The sequence below is a fragment of the Marmota monax genome, unplaced genomic scaffold (assembly GCF_021218885.2).
Source record: "Marmota monax isolate L192 unplaced genomic scaffold, Marmota_monax_Labrador192_F-V1.1 WCK01_AAM20220418_F8-fsc00022, whole genome shotgun sequence".
Lineage (NCBI taxonomy): Eukaryota > Metazoa > Chordata > Mammalia > Rodentia > Sciuridae > Marmota > Marmota monax.
In genome coordinates, this window is record NW_026695215.1 from 15690353 (window position 1) to 15711262 (window position 20910).

Here is a 20910-nt window from a genome sequence, read left to right on the forward strand (position 1 = left end):
TGTTTGCGTAGACTTAACATTACATTTGCATAGATTTAGCAAGTCCACACCTCTGTAAAGATTACATTTAAATATAGGTATAAACAAGGAATCCCAAATCCGTGGGCGCCTCATTTGTCAAAGACCAAAAAACATTAGGATCATTCTCGAGATATGACTTTGCTTTTTGCCTTTCCTATTTAAAATCCCACTGTGAGCACATTCCACCCTTTGGAAATGCATAGATTCTTTCTAGACTCTTCTCTTGAAAGGCCAGGCCTATATTGCTGATCCTTATGTAAAAATAAAACAAGATGGGTTCTTTACTTAGATAGTTTTTTGTTCACTCATTCAGTGACCCTTTCCCCTCCCCTCCCCTCCCCTTCCTTCCCTCCCTCCCTCCTTCTCTCTTTCCCTCCCTCCCTTCCTCTCTTTCTGGTACTGGAGATGGGACCTAGGGGCACTCCACCACTCAGCCACATCCCCAATCCTTTTTATTTTTCTAATTTTGAGACAGGGTCTCGCTAAGTTGCCGAGATTGGCCTTGTACTTGCAATCTTTCTGAGTTGCTGGGATTCCAGGCTTGCGTCACTGTGCTCAGCCTGAGAAATGAATGTGACAGAATCCTGCCTTTTGGGCCCTTAGGTCTGGTGCCTTAAGCCCAGTCAGAACTCAGGCGGCTGAGGTTCAGGTGTCTTGTGCTGTACCTGACCCACGTGGCCCCGAGAAAAGGGACTGGGAATGAATGCCTGACTAAAAGGCAGCCACTGGAAGTCTAACCAGGGACCTATAGGGTGGCCTGGCCATGGTCTGCCTAAAAGAGAAGAAAGAATATAAAAGGGGCCAGAGACCTAAAGACACATCCAGGAAGACACAAAAGCCTGGAGCATCACCAACACGTGAAGAGATGTCCCTTCAAGCACCCACACAGGGACACAGAGATGGACATTGACCTCCCTGCTCAGGCACCAGGCCTATCACCAAGAGAGTTATCATTATTCTGCGTGTTAGGCCGGTTTGCGGTGGCTAAGGGAACAAAGCACCAGGCAACCCATGCGTGTGAAAGAACAACCAATCAGGCGCCCAGACAAGCAGTGATAACCACCTGTCCATCAGCGGGGTCTCCTGACTAGTCCTGGAAGGACATGGAGCTCAGAAAGATCCCTCACCAGCCCCAGGAGGACAGGGGACCCTAAAAACATCCCTTTCCTGTCCTAAGCCCTTCCTTCCTGCCCCAAGCCCAATAAAATTCCAGTCCAGCTGAGCCTGGGTACGACTCCCCTGGACCCACTCTGTTGGACTGCAGGGTCTCGCCTGGGAGCGAAGCTCAATAAAGCCTTGTTCAGCTGCTTTTAATGTGCCTCCTTTTGGTCACCAGTGCCTGACCTTACACCATGAGCTGCCCAGCTCTCTGCAAGATGCCCCTAAGCAGCTGTCCTTGCCTTCTTTTCATACCCTAAGGTCAGTGACAGAGCCCACAGCCTAAGGGTAATTGGAATTCCCGCTCTGTCTTTGTCCCTAAAAGATCTACATTGACACAAAAATCCACTTCATCAAAAGCCATCGCTTCTCCATTCCCTGAGTCAACCTTTTAGAAACCCACCTACCCAGAGGCTGTCACCTGCAACCCCCACCCATGATCTGAGTGCAAGCAACATGGCGACCTTCCCAAGGTATCCATCAGGGGTAGAAATCTAAGGTGCACCAGCCCAGCTGAGCACCCCGGGGATCAAGTAGGTGGGCTCACTGGCAATTCTTCGTCAGCGCTGTGGGATAATTACTATTATTTTGGAAATGTCATCAGGTTTGAGAAAGGGAGCATCAACCTCAGACAAGTTTCCTCTGAGATTCTCAGCTGTAAAATGGGGATAATAAATCGTCTAAGAAGTGTGAAAACAAACTATTTCTTGCAGCAAAACCATCACATTTAAAACATTCCTTCCATTGTGTTATAATGATTCGAGGACACAGACTGTACCCCCTTTATACCAGGCTAAGATGCCTTCAGGTAGCAGGACTGATGAAACCAGGCCCACCTTGCCAGCCAGGCTTGCAAACTGGCTTCACGTCCACCTGCACCAGGGTGTCCTGAGCAGCGGGCTTCTGTCCACAGTCATACGCCGTCACCAGGATCTCATACTGGCGTTGCTTGTCGTAGCTGAGCTTCTCAGTGTTCCTGATGTTGCCTGAAGAGTGAAGATCAAAATAATTTCAGGGCAAGTTAACAACACTGCACTCTTCCAAATCCCTTCTCCATTCCTTCAACCTTCATAAGAACGATACCAGCCTTTTCCCCACCTCTTTGTAAAAATGGGGGCCAGACAGGAGCTCCCACCAGTGGCCTGCTGATGCTGTGGTGGTAGATTCCCAGGAACCCCTGGCCGGAGCCACCTCTCCATGCAGTGGGGCTGCTCAGGAATTCTGAGCACACATCTGGACTCCACTGGCCTGGGTTTGTAAGAAATGAGTTGCCTTCAGAGCTCCCTCCCACAGTGCACGCACGCACGTGGCTGCATCTCTGACCTAGGGCAGAGGGAGCCCATCTGCCATGAAATTTCTGGGAAAAAGATGGAATTCAGAAAATGTCCTGACACATATTTCTGAACATCTGGGCTTGTCGCCAGGAATGTTCACTGCCTCTTCTCACATTATTTTGCTACCAAATAGGAAGTAAAATCAATAAAAAAACGTGTGACCTCCCTTCTGAAAGCTACACAGAATAACAGATTCTTTGCCCTGAGGAAGAAGACATTTTTCTTTTATGAGAGAGAGAGAGAGACCAAACAATTTTTTTTTGGAGTCGTTTGTGTGTTTTTTGTTCCTGTGGGATTGACAATACGATTCATAAATAAATATTTGCTAATTAATGAGCAAAATTTTAATTGACTATTTTTGCAGGAGTACAATTTTCGTTCCAAAGAACAAATAACGACCCAAAGCTCATTGAACACTTTAAAGTTTTTAATTCCAAGAGATGAAAGTCTTCCTTTGGTGAGCCTAATTTCTTTCATTCTTGCTTTAAAAATATTTTTTCTATTTTATTTTTTGATGGTGAAGTTGACAGCGAATTAGACATGAAATGTTATCATCATCTTTTATGAGAAGTGAAATTAAGAAAATGGAAATTAAAAGAACAGACCAAGGAACAAATCATCAAAAAAATGGCTGACTAAGGTAGATTTTTGTGTCTTATTAAAACCATAGGAAAGTTACCTGAGTTTCTTCCATTCTGACGGATGTATATTATTCACATGAATTGAGACAACATGGAATTAAGACAAAAAAATATTGAATAGGAAGGAATCTGACATAACTTTCCTATGTTCATGTATGAGTACACCATCAGTGAAACTCCACATCATGCACAACCACAAGAATGGGATCCTGATGAGAATAAGTTCTAATCCATGTAGCTATAATATATCAAAATCCACTCTTACTGTCATGTGTATCTAAAAAGAACAAACGAAAAAGGTTGAAAAATTAGAAAAGTAAAATAATGTTTTAAAGACTGGAAAAGCTTATCCATCAATCACCTAGTGTCATTGAGAGTGCTCAGGGCTGGGTCACAGGCTGGTCTTGCACCTGCGGGGACAATCAGGCTGGGGAGCTAGGGGGTGGCTAATGTCAAGGAGGGAAGACAAAGTCATTGTTACACTGAACTAAGAATCAGAATGATTCATCTGCTCCAGACTGTTTCTAAAAATGCAACTGCATCTATTGATTTGAAGGAGCATTTAATTTAATAAATTCATTAAATCTGTGAATTAAAAATGGATATGATGGGTTTCTGGCTTTTTATCTGGCATTCAAAATTGCCTTCATTTCCCCTGAAATGTTTATTTTCTTCTCAGTCCTGAGAGCCTGCATGGGCCTTGGACCACTCAGTATTTGGTTGGTAACACTCCTGATACATTCTGTTAACAAACTGGCTTGTGTCCTTATTGTCATCAGGGGGAGGGTTCTGTCGGGGGGAAGCACTTTCATATAACCACCAAAAAAGTCTGTTTCCACAGCATCAGATGGAATTTGGAACAGAAAGTTTTTAAGTTTCTCTTTCCTTAAAGTTAAACGGTTCTCTTAGAAGAGGAAGGCACGGGGTCCCCAGTCGATGTGACATTAAGCAGACCAAACACTATTGATTGTGGTCGAAAAATAAACACACAAGCCGAATCCTTGACTCAATTTGTCTCAACTCCACTTCTGTAACAAGTCTTAATGAAACTGTCTGAGAAACTAATTGACTTTCTCTGCCAGTACTAACTTCATGCATTGGAAAAATGGGTTTCAAAGCACAAGAATTTGAAGCATTAGCTCAAAAATAAGGGCACAGTCTTGAGGCCCATCCCTGTGTGGGAGGAGGTCACCTTTGGCTCAGACGCACAACTAAGATCTTTTGAAAGCACAGAATACGCCCTCCACTTGGCTTCTGTTGCAATTGTGTGTGTTTCCCTAACATTTGGATGAATTTTCCTACTGACTGTCCTCTTCTCAGGAGACCTGAGCTCACAGGAAACTCAGGGGAGATGCGGTACCTGGGCTTGTTTCTCCAGGTCCAAAGGTACCTGGGAAGCAAATCCTTACAGAACTATTAGTCCCAGACTTAGATATTAAAGAAGTTGCTTTTACTCTCAGGGCAAGTGGGTGGGGGAATAAAGAGAGAAGTGTTGCACACCTGTAATCCTAGAGGCTCAGGAGGCCGAGGCAGGAGGATTGCAAGTTTAAAGACAGCCTCAGCAACTCAGCAAGGCCCTGGGCAACTCAGTGAGACCCTGTCTTTAAATAAAATATAATAAGGGTTGGGGATGTGGCTCAGTGGTTCAATGCTCCTGGGTTCAATCCCCTGTACTGAGAGAGAGAGAGAGAGAGAACTTTGTCTTCCTTCCAGTGGAGTTAAAATGGGAATTACCCTTCTGGAAAGCTCTTTGGTAACCCAAGCCTATCACTTTGAAATTGCTCTTATCTTTCTACATGGACTCCCTCATCTAAAAACAGATCCTGGGAAAATTGATAAAACTGCAGATATAAGTGCATATATGTTCATCTAAGTGTTACTTACATATTGAATAATGGTCTGATAGGTAGCGGAGTGTAAGAGTCTTCTACACCTAAGATGGAGCTTTGTTCAGCACTGAGATAGTGATTATTAAATATCTGTAAGGATGGGAAAGTATCTGCCGTCAGATTTTAAGTGAAAATCAGAAGACAAAAATAAGCAAGGATAGTGGGCTCTTAATTTTATTTCCATATCATAGGAAAGTACTGGAAATATGGGAAACTGTTGTCAGCGGTTCTCTTTGGCAGGAGGATGGTGATGAACTTCCTCTCCACCCTCCTGAGTGCTTTCCAAGTTCCCCACACAGGGCTTGCATTGCTATTCTACTCAGGTGGCAAAGAAGCATTTTCACTGACTTAAAGAATACACAGATTTGAGGACACACTCTGCTCAGAAACCACAGAGTCCCAGACTCCCTGGGGCAGTCTTCTGACAAAGAGCCCAATGAGAGCAAACATTGGCTTGAGAAGTAGAGCATCTGTCACCTGGTCCCTGGGCATCCTCTCCTGTCAGCTTCTATCATACTCCAGCCAGTGGCTTAGCCAGACATCCTAGCTAGCACCTGTGTGTGCATTAGTTGAGGTAGCAATGGCATCAGGTGCAGGACTTAGTCCCATTTTATGGATGAGGATCTGCAACCATGCTCTACGTTAGGTCCCAAGCACTTAATCATCTTCTAATGGCATATTTGCAGCCTTTAACCAATGTCCTCCATTTTTCCCCACCCTCAAGTCCCTGGTAACCACCATTCTACTGTCTATTCATTCAGGTTGTTACAAATGATATGGTTTCCTTCTCTTTTAGGGCTGAATAATATTGTGTGTGTGTGTGTGTGTGTGTGTATCCCACATTTTTTTATATCCATCTATCCATCAATGGATATTTTGGATGTTTCCATGTCTGGGCTGTTGTGAATTAAGCTGTAATATTATGGGAATGTCTTCAAGACAGTAACTTTGTTTCCTGTGGTTATATGCCCAGGAGTGTGATTGCTGGATTATATGGTAGCTCTGTTGTGAATGTGCTGAGGAACTTCCATATTGGTGTCTAGTGGCTGGACCAGTTTGACAGTCCCACCAACTCATACATCCATCTCCTCTTCAGGGCTTGCTGGGTTGATGTTTGGCAAGAACCATCCTAATCATGCTGAGGGGATTCACACTGAGGCTTTGATCTGTGTTTCACTGATGATTAATGATATTGAGCATCTCTTGTTGTACCCATTGGCCATTTTATCTCTTCCTTGGAAAAACACCCATTCAGGTTTTTTGCCCTTTTTTAATTAGATTGCTATTCTGCTGTTGAGTTGTATCTGTCTTGTCTATTTTGGATAACTTATTGTGTATATGGCTTAGAAATATTCTCTTTGTTCTGTAGGTTGTCTTTTATTTTGTTGGATTTTTTTTCTTTTGCAGTGCAAAACTTTTTAATTTGATAGAGTTCCACATTTTTATGTTTGCTTTTGTTGCCTATCCTATTCATGTCAAAATGATTGGTAAAAATGATTACCAAGACCAATGTTATGGAACGTTCCTAGGTTTTATTCTAGGAACTTTAAGATCATAGGACTTATATTTAAATCTTTAATTCATTTGAATTGATTTTGTATAGAGTAAGAGTACAATTCCTTCCTTCCTTCCTTCCTTCCTTCCTTCCTTCCTTTTTTATCCAGGTTTTCCTAGCACCATTTATTCACAAGTCTATCCTTTGACCATTGCATATTCTTGATACCTTTGTCAAAAATTAGCTAGCTATGTATGTGCGAGTTTATTGTTTCCTGGGTTCTCTGTTCTGTTTTCTATGACAGCAACATGCTGCTTTGATGATGAGAGTTTTACAATGTAGTTTGAAATCAGGAAGTGTGATGGCTTTATCTTTGCTCTTCTTGCTTAAGATTGCTATTATTGCCTGAGGTCTTTTGTGGATGTATAGAAATCTTAGGATTGCTTTTTCTAACAATTGTGAAGGCTTTTATTGCAATTTTGATAGGGATAGCATTGAATCTGTTATTGCTTTGGATAGTTTGGACACTTTGATAATATGTATTGTTCCAATCCTTGAGTCCTTTCTTTCCCTCTTTATTCCTTTGTAATATGATGATTTTATGTAGTGGTATGTTTTGATTCCTTTCTCTTTCTCTTTAATGTACCTATTACAGGTATTTGCTTTATGGTTAACATGGGCTTACATAAAAGTTGAATAAGTCTTTAGTTGAGTCAGTCTATTGTAGGCTGATAACTTAAATATACATTAAAAATGCTAAACTTTTCCCCCTCCCAATTTTGTGTTTTGGGTGTCACGCTTTGTATGCTTCTACCTTGTGCATCCATTAACAAGTTATTTTGGATATAATCATTCTTAACACTTTTGTGTTTCGATATTTAAAACAGATTTTAAAGTGGTTTATTATACCACCATTGCAGGATTAGAATATTCTAAATTTGATGCATACTTTTCTTTACTGGTGAGCTTTGCACATTCAAATGTTTTCATGTTTCCATATTAATCAGCCTGCTTTTGTTTTAGCTTGAAAAATTCCCTATAACATTTCTTATAAGACAGGTCTAGTAGTGATGGACCACCTCAATTTTTGTCTGAGAAAGTCTTTTATCTCTGTGTCATTTTTAAAGGACAGTTTTTTTTCAGGTAATGTATTCTTGCTTGGTAGTGTTTTTGTTTTGTCACTTTGAATGTATCAGCCCATTGTCCCCTGGTTTGTAAGGTCTCTGCTGATGAATCCACTGATGGCTTCACTAAGGATCCCATGTATGATATGCTTTTCTCTTGCTGCTTTCACAATTCTTTTATTAATTGTTTTATTTATTGTTTGTTTTATTTATTTGTTGTAGCTGGGGACTGAACCCAGTGTCTCATGTATGCAAAATATGCACTCTACCACTTATCTATACTCCCAGCATTTAACCCTTTGATTATAATGTATCTTGGTGGAGTCAACTTCTTTGAGTTGACTATAGAGATTTTTGAGATTCATGTACCTGAATATTCATATATTGCCAAAACTTTGGGCATTTTTCATCCATTATTTCTGTAAGTAAGCATTTTACCACTTTCTCCCTTTTCCAGCTAAATTCTTCATAATGCAAATGCTAATTCTCTTGATGCTGTTTCATAAATCCTGTAGGCTTTTTTCATTTTTTTCCATTCTTCTTTTCTTTTTTGTATTCTGACTTGACAATTTTGAATGACCTATTTTTGAGTTTGCTTATTCTTTCTTTAGTTTGATTGAGTCTGCTGTTGAAAATCTCTATTGAATTTTTAACTCAGTCATTGTATTTTTCAGCTTCAAAATCTGATTCTTTTTAGTTTTCTGTCTTTTTGTTGAAATTCTTGCTTAGTTTTTGTATTATCTTCCTGATTTAGTTTTTGTATTATATTCTGATTTGCTTATCTGTGTTCTTTTGTAGTATACTGAGCTTCTTTTTAATGCAATCATTTCTTAACTTGAGGCAATCAGTAGCTCCTCTGATTGTTGGGGTTGTTTATAAGCAGTTTATTGTGTTCCCTTGATTGTGCCATGTTTCCCTGATCTTTCATTATTCTTGTGGTCTTGTGTAGAGCAAGGAAAGACCTTCACCTGAGTGGGTTGAGAGGAAACACTCAGAGCACTGTGACACCATGCCTAGTACCTAGTGTGTGGAGGCTCCAGGTTTGAAAGGGTAGTCACGGTGTCTTACTGGTTCAGGAAACTGTAATCTGCAATATCAGTAATAACCTCATCCTTCATGTGTCAAGGGCCATGGGAGGTTTATGATGACTGAGAGGGCTATTGATATTCTCAATAGTGACCCTGGCTAGAGTGTCAAGGGATTACTACTGTGTGTGTGTATGTGTGTGTGTGTGTGTGTGTGTGTGTAGAGGGGTGTGACTATGAGGTCAGTGGTGTGTGTGTATCTGGGTGCAGGTATGTGCATGTTGGCAAGGCTTGAGCAGGGCTAATTGTGGGCATATGAGTACTGGTAGTGTACATGTGCAAAGGTACAGGAGTTAAGGCTGGAAGTGCACATGTGAAGGTGTAGGGACCAGCTTCAGGCAACCACTGGTGGTGGGTACCAGCAACAGGGATTAGGCCAGTTGCTATGTGCACAACTGCAGACTCCAACTGGCAGTGTGGATGCATAAGATTTCATGTATCACATTTGTTTCATGCAACAAACGTGGTGTTAATGGCACATGATGGAGTGATGGGTCTTGTGTGCATGTGTGTAGCTGCTAGGACCAGCTGCAGGCACAACAGCCAATGGGTGTCCATGATAGGGAATGGTGGCTCCATGAAGATGTATATCTGCAGCAAGCAGAGCTAACAGTGGGCATATGCATTACTGCAGTGGCCAGCTGTGTATGTATGCATGGTGGTGGGGGCAGGTGATGAGAGGGCAGGTTGCTTACATGTGTACAGCCACAGGGACCAGGACAAGTGGCAAGCAAGCACATGGCTGCATAGGCCACCTGCAGGCACATGCTTAGCTGTGAGACACAGCAATAAGAGCTGAGGCTAGCTGCTTGCAGGCACATGGCTAAGGGATCAGACATAGGTGCAGCAAATATGGTGGTGAGGTCTGTGTCTGCCGTGGGGACACAGGCCATTTTTGGACACACCCAGTAGCTATGCTGTTGTCTGGGTTGGGTTCTCATGGTAGCGGCAGCAGCAGCAGCAGAGATAACTCTGAGAGAGGAAGAAAAGAGATGGTGGCTTATGCAACTGGAAATTGCAAAAGTGAAAAACTCTGGGTCCTTGGTGGCGGAAGCAGAGAGTATCTGCTGCAGTTCTGCTGGTTGCTGTTTGCCTTCGTGGCAAAAACTACCTCTGCAGAGCAGACTGCTGAGGTCCACAGTGGCAAACACCATGAGGTCCTTGGCAAGGAAAGCTATAGGGGGTGAGAGGTGGCTACAGAACTTTTGAGGTGATAACAGGGAAGGCTACTGGGCTCCTACATAAAGCAGGCCACTAGGGCCATGATGGCTCCTGCCACCTTGCTGATTGCAATAGCTCTTGCCCAAATAATTTGCTTCTAGCTATCTCCAGACAGCAAAGCCATGCTGCTCTACCCATTGATTAGTGTGGCACTAAAGTGGGTCATTTGGGGAGGGTCCTGAAAGGTTGGGGAAGCTGGTTGTTCACCTATCCCCCTTTGCTCTGTGAGAGGAATTCATGATCTGGGAAGTTCCCTCTCCATGCTTCAGCTTAATGGACTGGGGGATGGGATGATACAGGTAAAATAAAACTGTTGTGCCTATCCATTTTGGGGAGTGTAGTTATTCTCAATTTTTTCCTAGTGTGTTGCTTTACTTCTTCATTGGACTCCTGAGAACTATTGTTATTTACGGATAGTTGTCCCACTCATTCTTTGTGGAGGGAATGAAGCTGGGGTATCCTAGTCTGCCATCTTGCTGACCTCATTCCACACTTTGTGTTTATGAACTTAAACACCACTACCATCACACAGTACTGTGCATTATCATTGAGGGTCAGTAATTTTGTGAGAAGGCCTGGGGACAAACACTCAGGGGACTTGGGTTCCAGCCCCAACCCTGCTACCAGTGTGAAGAGGTATTAGCTAGAGTTCTTCACACTCTAGGACTCAGGTTTTCCATTTGTCCAATGGAAATAGGGATCCAGGCTCTGCCTATCTCAGAGAGACTGGCCAAGTGCCAACCAATAGGGACCTGTATGCCATCTGAAATGAATCCAGAATCTTTCAAGACTGTGACAATATCTCAACTCAGTTACATGTTTGTAATCTCGGTCCAGAAATCCATGGGGAGTGAATAAATCTCACATCCCAATCATGCAGGGAGATATATAATAATCATGGCGCCATGATTGAGCACTCAATTTATAGCAAGGACCCTGCAAACATTATCCCCATCGACTGCCTCTATTTGAAGCCTCACAACCCCCACAAAGAGGCAGGGATTGTCTCTGCTGAGTTTTCTCAGGGGAGGAATTCAAAGGGAGGGAGGCTGAGGGCCTCTAGTTGGAAGGGGCTGAGTCTCCAGTTATGGACAGGTCAGGCTGACTCCACATAGGATCTTCTGTCTTTCTTGGCGCCCTGCCTCCCTTGTTTTCCACTAAAGCTAAGAGCCTGGCAGGTTGAAGGGATCAGGATTCATCCACCTGAAGCCAGGGGGTAACGGGTGTGGAAAGTCTAGGACTCAATGAGAAGACCCGAAATTCAACAGCACTTTCCCTGATATGCATGGAAGCAAAGAACTTCTTGGAGGAGCCGAGAAAGGTCATCCCAGGAAGAGACGGAGAAGGGCCAACTGGGAAGCTCATTAGAAGGCATGCTGCTTCTGTGTCTGCCCCGAGGTCCTACCTTCATTACTTGGAAAGCTGCTTTTGTAAACCTCAATGTCGGGGGCCCATGCTCCCCAGGAGTGCCCACCCTCTCCCCTTTATCTTATGCGGTAAACCAAAGTTGGAGGCAGAGGCCTGGCAAAGGCCCATTACTCACTTTTAATGAGACAGCCAGGGAAATAAATTGGCATATGTTAGCAAAATGGCTCATCAAGGTGAGTAATTATCTTCAGGACTGGGGCAGTTTACCCTCAGATGAAAGAATTTGCATCTCATCTCTCATTGGGCTCTGGCTCTCCAGAACAGGGGCAGGAGGCCAAGTGGAGCTTGACCACTGATCACAGATACCTGCTCTTGTCTGATCTTGCTCTTCACCATCGATCTCTCACTCCCCAGATTCCCAAGCTTTCACAGGGAGAGACAGCACAAGTGATCCCAGGGGACAGAAGCCCAGAGGAGAAAAACACGAAGTGGTTGTTTTATATTTTGGTGTGCATGTGTGTGTGTGTGTGTGGTGGGGACAGGCCACAGGGAGCAGTTCTAACAAGCTCTACTAATTAAACCTTTCTTCTTAGTCCTTCACCAACTATTTCCTCCTTTAATTCCTTATGCACTGATCTTGTGCCCTGGACCATTAGCATCTGGTGATGTCCAGATGTGCAGCTGTCACTCCTGTGACTTTTAGCCTTTTGTAAGGAAGCTATCTCAATACTATTTTTTTTCTGTCTTCTGAATATTATTTTGTCTTCCAAGACAAATCATCGTCGACTGAAATAATCTAATGAAGCCTCACAACCCCACAAAGAGGCATGGATTGTCTCTGCTGAGATTTCTCAGGGGAGGAAGGTTAGAAATGAGGGCATCTTCTTGGCTTCCGTTAGGTTTAGATATTAGGTGTCCCCCATGAGTGAGACAATGCAAGATTTGATGATGTCACCTCCTGAGCTGCCTACCTCCTCACACTCTTCTATCATGGTGTTCTGCCTCACCTTTGGCCAAGACCAATGGCGTCAACCCACTATGAACCGAGACCTCTGAAACCGTGGGTGCCAAATAAACTTTTCCTCCTCTAAAATTATTCTTACCAGGCTTTGGTCACAGCAACCCAAAGCGTAATACAGCTGGCATCTCCTGTGGAATCTGCTCTGGTTCTCAGGTGGCAGGTTCTGCCTGACAGTGAGTTTCTTCCAGGCCTTGATGTTGAGACTTGTAAGCAGGTGACTGATGGCATTCCTCTCTAGACATTGGTAACCAAGAGAAGCATGGCTAAGTTTTTTACCCAACTCTGGTTCATGGCAGGGTTTGTGCATGAATTTCAGCCTTGATGCCCCCAATTTTCAGGTTTTTTTTTTTTTTCACTAGATGGTAAGCTCCCTGTGGTCAGGCCTAATAGTCCAGGGCACAAGATCAGTGCATAAGGAAATAAAGGAAGAAATACTTGGTGCAAGACTAAGAAGAAAGGTTTAATTAGTGGAGCTTGTTAGAACTACTCCCTGTGGCCTGTCCCCCCTACACACACACGCACACCAAAATATAAAACAACTGCTTCATGTTTTTCTCCTCTGTTTCGAGTTCCTCTCTGTCTTTATTCCAAGTGTCCAGCACCATTCCTAGAAGTCAGTAAGCAAATAGAGTGTGTGAAGGTCAGATCTTGCAACTTCTGCATCTTTGTGTGGTACATAAGTGTTATTTGAAACAGAGATAATATGCAGACACTCACACATTCACGCCAATAATTAAATAATACACTTGTCAAATATTCCTGTTTGATTATAATCAAAGTATTGAAAATCATAGCCAAAGTGGGCTGAGTTGATTAGGCGTCTGGCTGTGTTGTTTGCATTACCATGAGTTTCGTATTAATGATTATGGAGAAATATCCAAATGTCTTTATGGGAATGTTTTCAGTTCAGTTCAGTCTGGGATTGAAGTTCCCATTGGGGTTGAATTTCTCAAAACAGATACTGGCAAGAGCTTTAAGGAATCTGGAATGGATCTCTGGCTTGGGAGGTGGTTCAAATCCCCAGTTTCTCTTTTACAAGGAGCAGGTTGTGGTGGGGGAATCAGGTCACAACTTGTCAAATAGGAACCTCATGGCCACCTGGTGGCACATCTGACATCTGAGTGATGATTGGAAAATTCTACCAGGAAACTGACCCTCTTCAGTGTCCATATGTGACACTGAGTTCTACAGACTATTCAGTGAGCAGGTTTCTGAGGTTTCTAAGGGTTTATTCTCCCCTTGGAAGGACTGCAGTTTGTATAAGGCTCATTTCTTTGAGTTCAGGCCTGAGTTCTGGGTCACAAAACCTACATGGAGGATCTCAGGGGAAGCATCAGTGTCAGGTATATATTCAGGGTCCCGCTGACATGCAGAGTGGGGATGGTGGATTTGTTTTCCTGACGCTACAGGGGTCGTCCCAGGACACTCACCATTTCTGTCAATGGCAAAAGGCACATCTGTCGTGACAATTTCGTAGTTGCAGATCTGGCTGTACTGGGGGGAGCAGTCCTCGTCGATGGCCTCCACCTGCAGGATGCTGTCATAGATCTTGCCCTCCGTCACGATGGCCTTGTAGGCTGGCTCTTTGAAGGTGGGAGCAAACTCATTGACGTCCTTCACCTGGATATGGACCACGGCCCTGGACGGCACATTGGGAAAAAGGGCTGGTGGTCAGAGAGAATCACACCGTCCTCCCGTCCCTCCCTGGGGCACTGACTCAGCAGAAGCCAAAGTGGACAGAGCAACAGAAGCAAGGCGGCCATTCACGGCTGAGTCTTCTGTCCTCCCCCAGGGGACCCTCTATCTGTCCTCACCTTGATGAAAACACCCCAGACTCCTCGCTGTTCTTTGTCCTTCTCTGTTACCCAATTGCAGCCAAAGGGCTTCCTCTTCCTCTTCTCCCCTTTCTCTGCCTCTTTCATCCATTCCTTCACTCCCCCGGGCAGTACCGACTGGACCTCTCTTACTCGGAGCCAAAATCCATAAGGGAGAGAACAGAGGAGCCCCCAGGATGGGAGAGGACTGTGCACTGCAGAAACCCAGAGAAAAGCCCTGACCAGTTCTGCAGGCAGGAGCTGCCTTGGGGACCACTTTCTGGAAGAAGTGACTCTGAGCTCCATCCTGAAGGTGGCCTAGGCGTAACTTCCAATGGAGGAGAGCAGGTAGAGTGGCCCTGGACCAGGAAGCAGCTTGTGCAAATGCCTGCAGGGGCTGGGGAACTGCAGAGCAGATGAGCAGGGCAGGGCCCCGGTGCTACCTGTGTATAAGCAGATCTAAGGAGCAGGCCCTGAACCCAGTGAATGGAGGCCAGAGGGACAGGGCGGGACGTGGTGCCACTCACTTGTGTGACTTCTTCCAGGCCGTCTCCCGGGGCCCGGCACCGCAGTCGTAGGCCTGGATGATGAACGTGTACTCCTTCTGCAGCTCACAGTCAATGGGGCTCTTGGCTCGGAGGCGGCCCTCCCCAGATGTCTTGTTGAGCACCACGGCCTCAAAGGGCAGCTCCTGGCCATGGATCTTGAATGCACAGATTTCCCCTGTGGGAGGAGACCAGAAGGTGAGTAGGCATTCTGGGAACGGCCAGACTGCAGACAGAGCCTCTGCTGGACCAGATCCACTAACCCAAAACATGGATGCCATTGACTCCCACATAGGATTCTCCAACCAGGATGACTGGTCTCCAGGGATCCAGAGCCACATGTTTATTTCAGGGAGAGTAAAATGAAAATGTTTCATGCAAGGAAACATCATCTAACAGGTGAACTCTTATATGATGATGATGATGATAATAATAATAATAATAATAATAATAATAATAATAATAATAAATGGTCATTGTGCTGGGAAGTTGGCTGATTTCCCCAGAAGGTTTCCCACTTGCCTTTAGTCCTGTCTGGCATTAAGGAACTCACCCACAGTCAAAAGACACACTGACTGTAGAGGAAAGGAATAAAACACCACCATTTCTCTCAATCTTTGGCCCCATGACAACGCCCTCCGTGCTTGAAAGTGTGGTGCATGAACCAGAAGCAGCAGCACTGTGTGGAGCTTATTAGAAATACAGAATTCAGGCACGCCTGTGAGCAGTGACTCAGGAGGCTGAGGGAGGAGGGTGGCAAGTTGCAGGCCAGCCTCAGCAACTTAGCAAGGTCCTAAGCAACTTAGTGAGAACTTGTCTCAAAATAAAAAATAAAAAGGGCTGGGGATGTGACTCAAGAGGTAAATCACCCTGGGTTCAATCCCAGGTACCAAAAAAAAAAAAAAAAAAGAATTACAGAATTACAGAATCCCGAGTCCCACCCAGACCTGAACCAGAATCTGTGTTTTATCTGGATCCATTGATCCATTTGCTCACTGAACTCTGAGCAGTGTTGTTCTTCTCTTCTTTTTATTCCCGGTTTAAACACCCCACATTGCTGCAGTCAGATTCTCGCCTCCCCACCTCTCCATTATGTGTTTCCACCCACCCTTCCCAGTGGAGACTCGGAGCCACTTGGAATGGCTATTTCCTCTTTTCAAACAGTGGGGTGCGTCTATGTGAGTTCAAGATTCCCCATGGAGCCCAAAGAGCTAATTTCTTAAAGAGCAAAACACGTTGTGAAATTAATGCATCTCACCCCTTCAGCTGTGTTAATGTTTCTCATAACTGTTTCTCTACATTAAAACTCGAAGGACATGAGGATATCTCTTTTTTCTCCATTGGTGGTTATTTATGCCTTGAACCCCAACGAGCAAGCAAGTCCTGTAGCTAATGCCTTGCAATATGCTGAATATTCAAGACACATTCTCCTCCAGTGCTGAGAGCATTCGTGGGCTTTTTAGAGAAATGATGTGCACACATGTATAAACAGAGACCATTCTTAGAGCAAAGGGGCATGTGAGCATTATGTGGGCAGGACAGAGGCTACTGGGGAGTAAAACAGGCCCAGAGTTGAGAGAACTGGATTCAAATTCCAGGTTCACCACTTGCTAACTGGTAGGCATAAGTCAGATCACATTGCTTCTCTGGGTCTCATCTGGCTCACCTGTAAGATGGTCCAGGAGATGGTGTTGGGGAAGAGGGATCTGCTCTTGAGATGCTATGTCCTTGGTCTGACATTGACCCAGTTACACTTCCTGGACCAGAGAGAGACAGAAAGTACCCAGGATACACCAGGAGGCCTTCCCTGGTGTGACCCAGGCACCTGCTTATCTCTCCCTAGTCCAGGCTGGCACAGCTGTTTATAAACACTGACGCAGAGGCAAGGGGGTAACGTGATTGCTTGCCTGCTTCAACCAATGAGATTTGTACATCTATCTACATTATCTCATTTGACTTTCATAACAAACCTGCCAGGCAGGTGTTTTACACAAACTTATGCAAATTAGAAGGAGGAGGAAGAGGCTCAGGAAGGTTAGTTACTTGGCCAAGGTCACAGGGCTAAGGTGTGGCTGTGCTTTGGATATGTGCACCACATAGAATATCCAAACAGCCCCATAACCTCTAAGTGGACTCCTGGGGGATGTTTCTAGGAACATTCTGCATTCCTATTTAAGCCTTGCTCAGGAAAGAAATCCCCTGTTTTTATATACAGGAGGGGTGCCCTGATCTCTTACTAACAATGTTTTCTAAGATTTCTAAGATGTTCAATCAATATCAATCTTACCTTTAGGCTTTATTTTTTTATTATTATTATTATTTCTTCAACCTTCCATTTCATTACTAATACCTATTTTTACTACCTCCCCTCCTGGCTATTTCTTAAATACAGTTGTAGAATCATGGACAAGAGAGACAGGTCATGGACCAGGTCCTTGCAAAAGCACTGGTTCCATTCGCTGCCACGGCTCAGGCTCAGGAGCACTGGGTATTTTGAAGAGTCTAGTTCTGCCATCTTCAGGGCGGGATAATAGGTTTCATCTGCTCTCAAGTTTAATTTCTGCTCTGAGTTTGCTGGAGTTGAACGGATGAACCTCTAAAATGCCTGCCTTGTGATTCTATCCCAAGATCAATGCCAATGTGAAAATGTTACCCGTGTACCCAGACTTGTTCTAGGGCATTCTCTGGAGTGTCCAACCAGCACCACCATGATTATAAGGCTAATCAGACCATTTCTCTTTCAAGAGCCAAGTTAAACCAAAAATAGATGAGAGTAATTTTTCTGTTGAAAACATCTGATCACAACCAAAGTAGTTCTCAAGACTCAGCAATCCTTAACAAGAGAAAGGGGAACAGGGCGGGAGAGGAGAAAGAGGAGATGGCAGAGGAGATACAACACAAGGGCACATAAACTTCAGGGTCACATATTTCCATCGAGCTTAGCCTCAGTACACGCCGATAGAACTTTTTTTCCTCCTGAGAGGTAACTAAGTCCCAGGCCCTGGAGACTTGAAGACAAATGACACAGGTACCTTAAAATATTCCCAAGCATTCCTTACCTACAGACAGGCAGGCAAGGCCATGCAATAGTGGCTTAGCTGTCCCCAGCTCAGACTGAAATAAGATTTCATCCCTTTTGAACAAAAAAATCTAGAATTCAAGTTACCCTGGTTTATTTAGCCTCTTCTTCTGACTCTGTGCGCCTTTTGCAAAAGCCTTCAGTTGTTAAATCATTCGTTTGCTTAATGTTAAGGTTTGGATCCTGAATGTCCCCCAAAGGTCATGTGTCGAAGGCTTGGTCCCCAATGCAGTAACATCCAGAGGTGGGCTTTGGGGAAGTGCTCGATCCCCAGGGCTCTGACCTCATCAGTGGATGAACCCACTGAGAGCCAAAATGGACTCATGGGAGGTGGTAGAAACCACAGGTGATAGCATGGCGGGAGGCAGAAGGTCACTATAGGTGTGCCATGACAGGGTAGTACCTCTGGTCCTTTCCCTCCCAGCCTTCTCCCTCTCTCTCTTGTCTCTCTCCCTCTCTGGTTCCTGGCTGCCATAAGCTGACAGCTTTCTTACTCCACACCCTTCCGCCATGATGTTTTGCCTCTGCTCAAGCCCAAAGCCATGGAGCCGGTAGACCATGGACTGGATCCTCTGAAACCTTGAGCCAAGATAAACCTTTCCTCCTCTTAAGTTGTTTTCCTCAGGTATTTGTCACAGTGACAAAAACCTACTAACACACTTAATCAATATTTATTAGGAACTATGTGCCAGGCACCCGTGAAGCAGTGATGAACAGAACCAGAGCCAGCCCTGGCCCACAAGCTTCTGGCAAGCCAAGTGGGGGAGGGAAACAGGCTCTGAAATAGCCACCTACCTAAGGCGACAGTGATGGTCGGGACCCGTGTGGTGAGAGAGAGTGGTGTTGGCTGTTAGGAGCCCTGGCCTGGTCAGGAGGGACACCCCAGTTGCTGAAGGATGTGAGGGCCAGGCTGAGACCACTGGAAGAGGAAGTGGGAGGGGCTCTGGCCCCAGGGAGCTGGGCTTAGGAACCTCCTGCAGGAAGGCATTTTGCTGCAGTCCCAGAGACTGCAGGGTCCAGTGTGGCAGGAGTGGAAGCCCCTGGGGCAGGGCCAGCTTCATGGGCATGTGACCCGAGAGCTGCACAACTCAGAAGGGCTCAGAAGGGTTCTGAGTTGCTTTCAATCTCTGTTGCTGGTTTTGAAATTCTTCATAATTTTATATTTTATTTATTTATTTTTTGGTACCAGGGATTGAACCCAGAGGTGCTTAACCACTGAGTCACATCCCCAGCCCTTTTTTAAAAAAAAATATTTTTAGACATGGTCTTGTTTGAGTTGCTTAGGGTCTCACTAGGTTGCTGAGATTGGCTTTGAACTCATGGTCCTCCTGCCTCAGCCTCCTGAGCTGCTGGGATTACAGGTGTGCACCCCCACGCCTGACCATAATTTTACCTTTGACCTTGAGTTTGTGAACGAAGTCTTAGGGGACAATGGAGCACGTCAAGAGAAGAGATGGGCAGTGTGCGTGCCCACTGGGTCCTGCTGCCCCACTTTGACACAACACTCAGGATGCCCCAGGAGCATAGGATGGGCCATGACACTCAGGACTCTGAGCCAGAACAGGTGGGCATGGGACCTTGTAGCCTGAGTGGGAAGCTGGCAGCCTCACGGGCTGTGCTTTCACTTTGAACCACAATTGTTTGGCGTGTGAGAAGATGGCAGCGGTGTTAGGAGAGCAGGATCGTCAGGAACCCTGTCGTATCCTTGCTGAAAATGATATCAGCAAGGGGAAGGGCGAGAACAGAGAGCTGCTTTTCTTTGCCTGCACCCGTGAGCCAAAGCAGAAAGAGCTGGTAGAAGGTGCACATTCCAAGAGGTGAAATAAAAACTGCGAAGTCTGTTTTTTTGAGCCTTTACGTGGATGTGAATTAAATATGGATGCATACCTGAACTACAAAATGCAAATTCTACCATTCTGGTGATTCAGCACACCAGTTAAATGCTTCTATTTATATCGAAAACTGGAATTGCAAAATATCAAGATAAATCCTAAAATGCAGACTAATACTTTAAACTTTTAATTTGTCTTTACTTAGAACTACACCTAATAGGAAGTTTAAAATATCACCACAAGTTGAGAGAGAGAAAAAAAGGTGGAAGGAAATTCCTGAGACGGGGTCCTAGGAAGAGGGATATTTAAAACTGCAGTTCTCTGCGTCCGAGGCTCACACCTGGCTGTCTTGATGTTTTGTGAGCCATTGCTGGAATTGGTCAACATTGATAGAGAACTTCAGTGGGAAAGTGGTGTACTTACAACCAGAAAAATCAGACCGAACAGTTTCCAGATAAAAATATCACTATCAGAATCTTGCTCTCCAACAAGCTTGCTTGGGTGGGGACTTGTGTGCTGGGGTTCCTGTGAGGAGCATGCACAATGGAGCAGGTGCCTCAGGCTGGCAAGGGTTTGAGAGGGCAGAAAGGCTGCTGGGCCTCTGTGTGTCACCTTGTACCTGGTGTGGCCTACAGAGGCTGAACCTGGCTTCACCAGGATTCAGGGGGAAACATCTTAATTCAGAATGTTATTGTGTTTCTATTCTTGCATGCTTTTTTTGTGGGGAGAGGGTACCGGGGATGGAACTCAGGGGCTCTCGACCACTGAGCCACATCCCCAACCCTATTTTGTATTTTATTTAGAGACAGGGTCTCACTGAGTTGCCTAGTGCCTTGCTTTTGCTGAGGCTGGCTTTGAACTCGAGATCCTCCTGCCTTCAGCCTCCCGAGCCACTGGGATTACAGGTATGCGCCACCTTGCCCAGCTGCTTGAATGCTCTTGAGCAACAGATTATGTTCTTCATTTTCTAGATGAGGAAACTGAGTCTTAGGAAGATGAAGTGGGTCATCGAAGGTCACTTGGATAGTAAGGAACTATCTTCAAAGGCTGAAGCCAGATCCTCTTTGTTTTTTAATGCCACTTAGCACTGGGTCACTGTGAGGTTGCGGGACAATAGTTGTTCAAGTTGCAATTTGTGGATACCTGGCATCTACAAGACCCTTAATGGAGGGAGGTGTCCACAAAAATTAAAAAGACCATAATATCAATACTAAGATGTTTTAACTCTGTACCAAAAGCTTGAAGTTATTCTTTTGGAGAAAACGCCTGGCTGGGGCCATGCT

General features: G+C 44.8%; 1 protein-coding gene across 2 annotated transcripts in view; it reads right to left on the bottom strand.

Moving 5' to 3' along the window:
• The window catches only part of Clstn2 (calsyntenin 2), a 590554-nt gene that overhangs the window by 126473 nt on the left and 443171 nt on the right, over window positions 1–20910 (bottom strand). For both annotated transcript variants that reach the window (XM_058574797.1, XM_058574796.1), the window contains exons 3-5: window positions 14699–14894; window positions 13788–13996; window positions 2016–2165 (exon numbers count right to left, since the gene is read on the bottom strand). In XM_058574797.1, the coding sequence (XP_058430780.1) occupies window positions 2016–2165; window positions 13788–13996; window positions 14699–14894 (555 nt within the window). The remainder of the gene's footprint in view (window positions 1–2015; window positions 2166–13787; window positions 13997–14698; window positions 14895–20910) is intronic.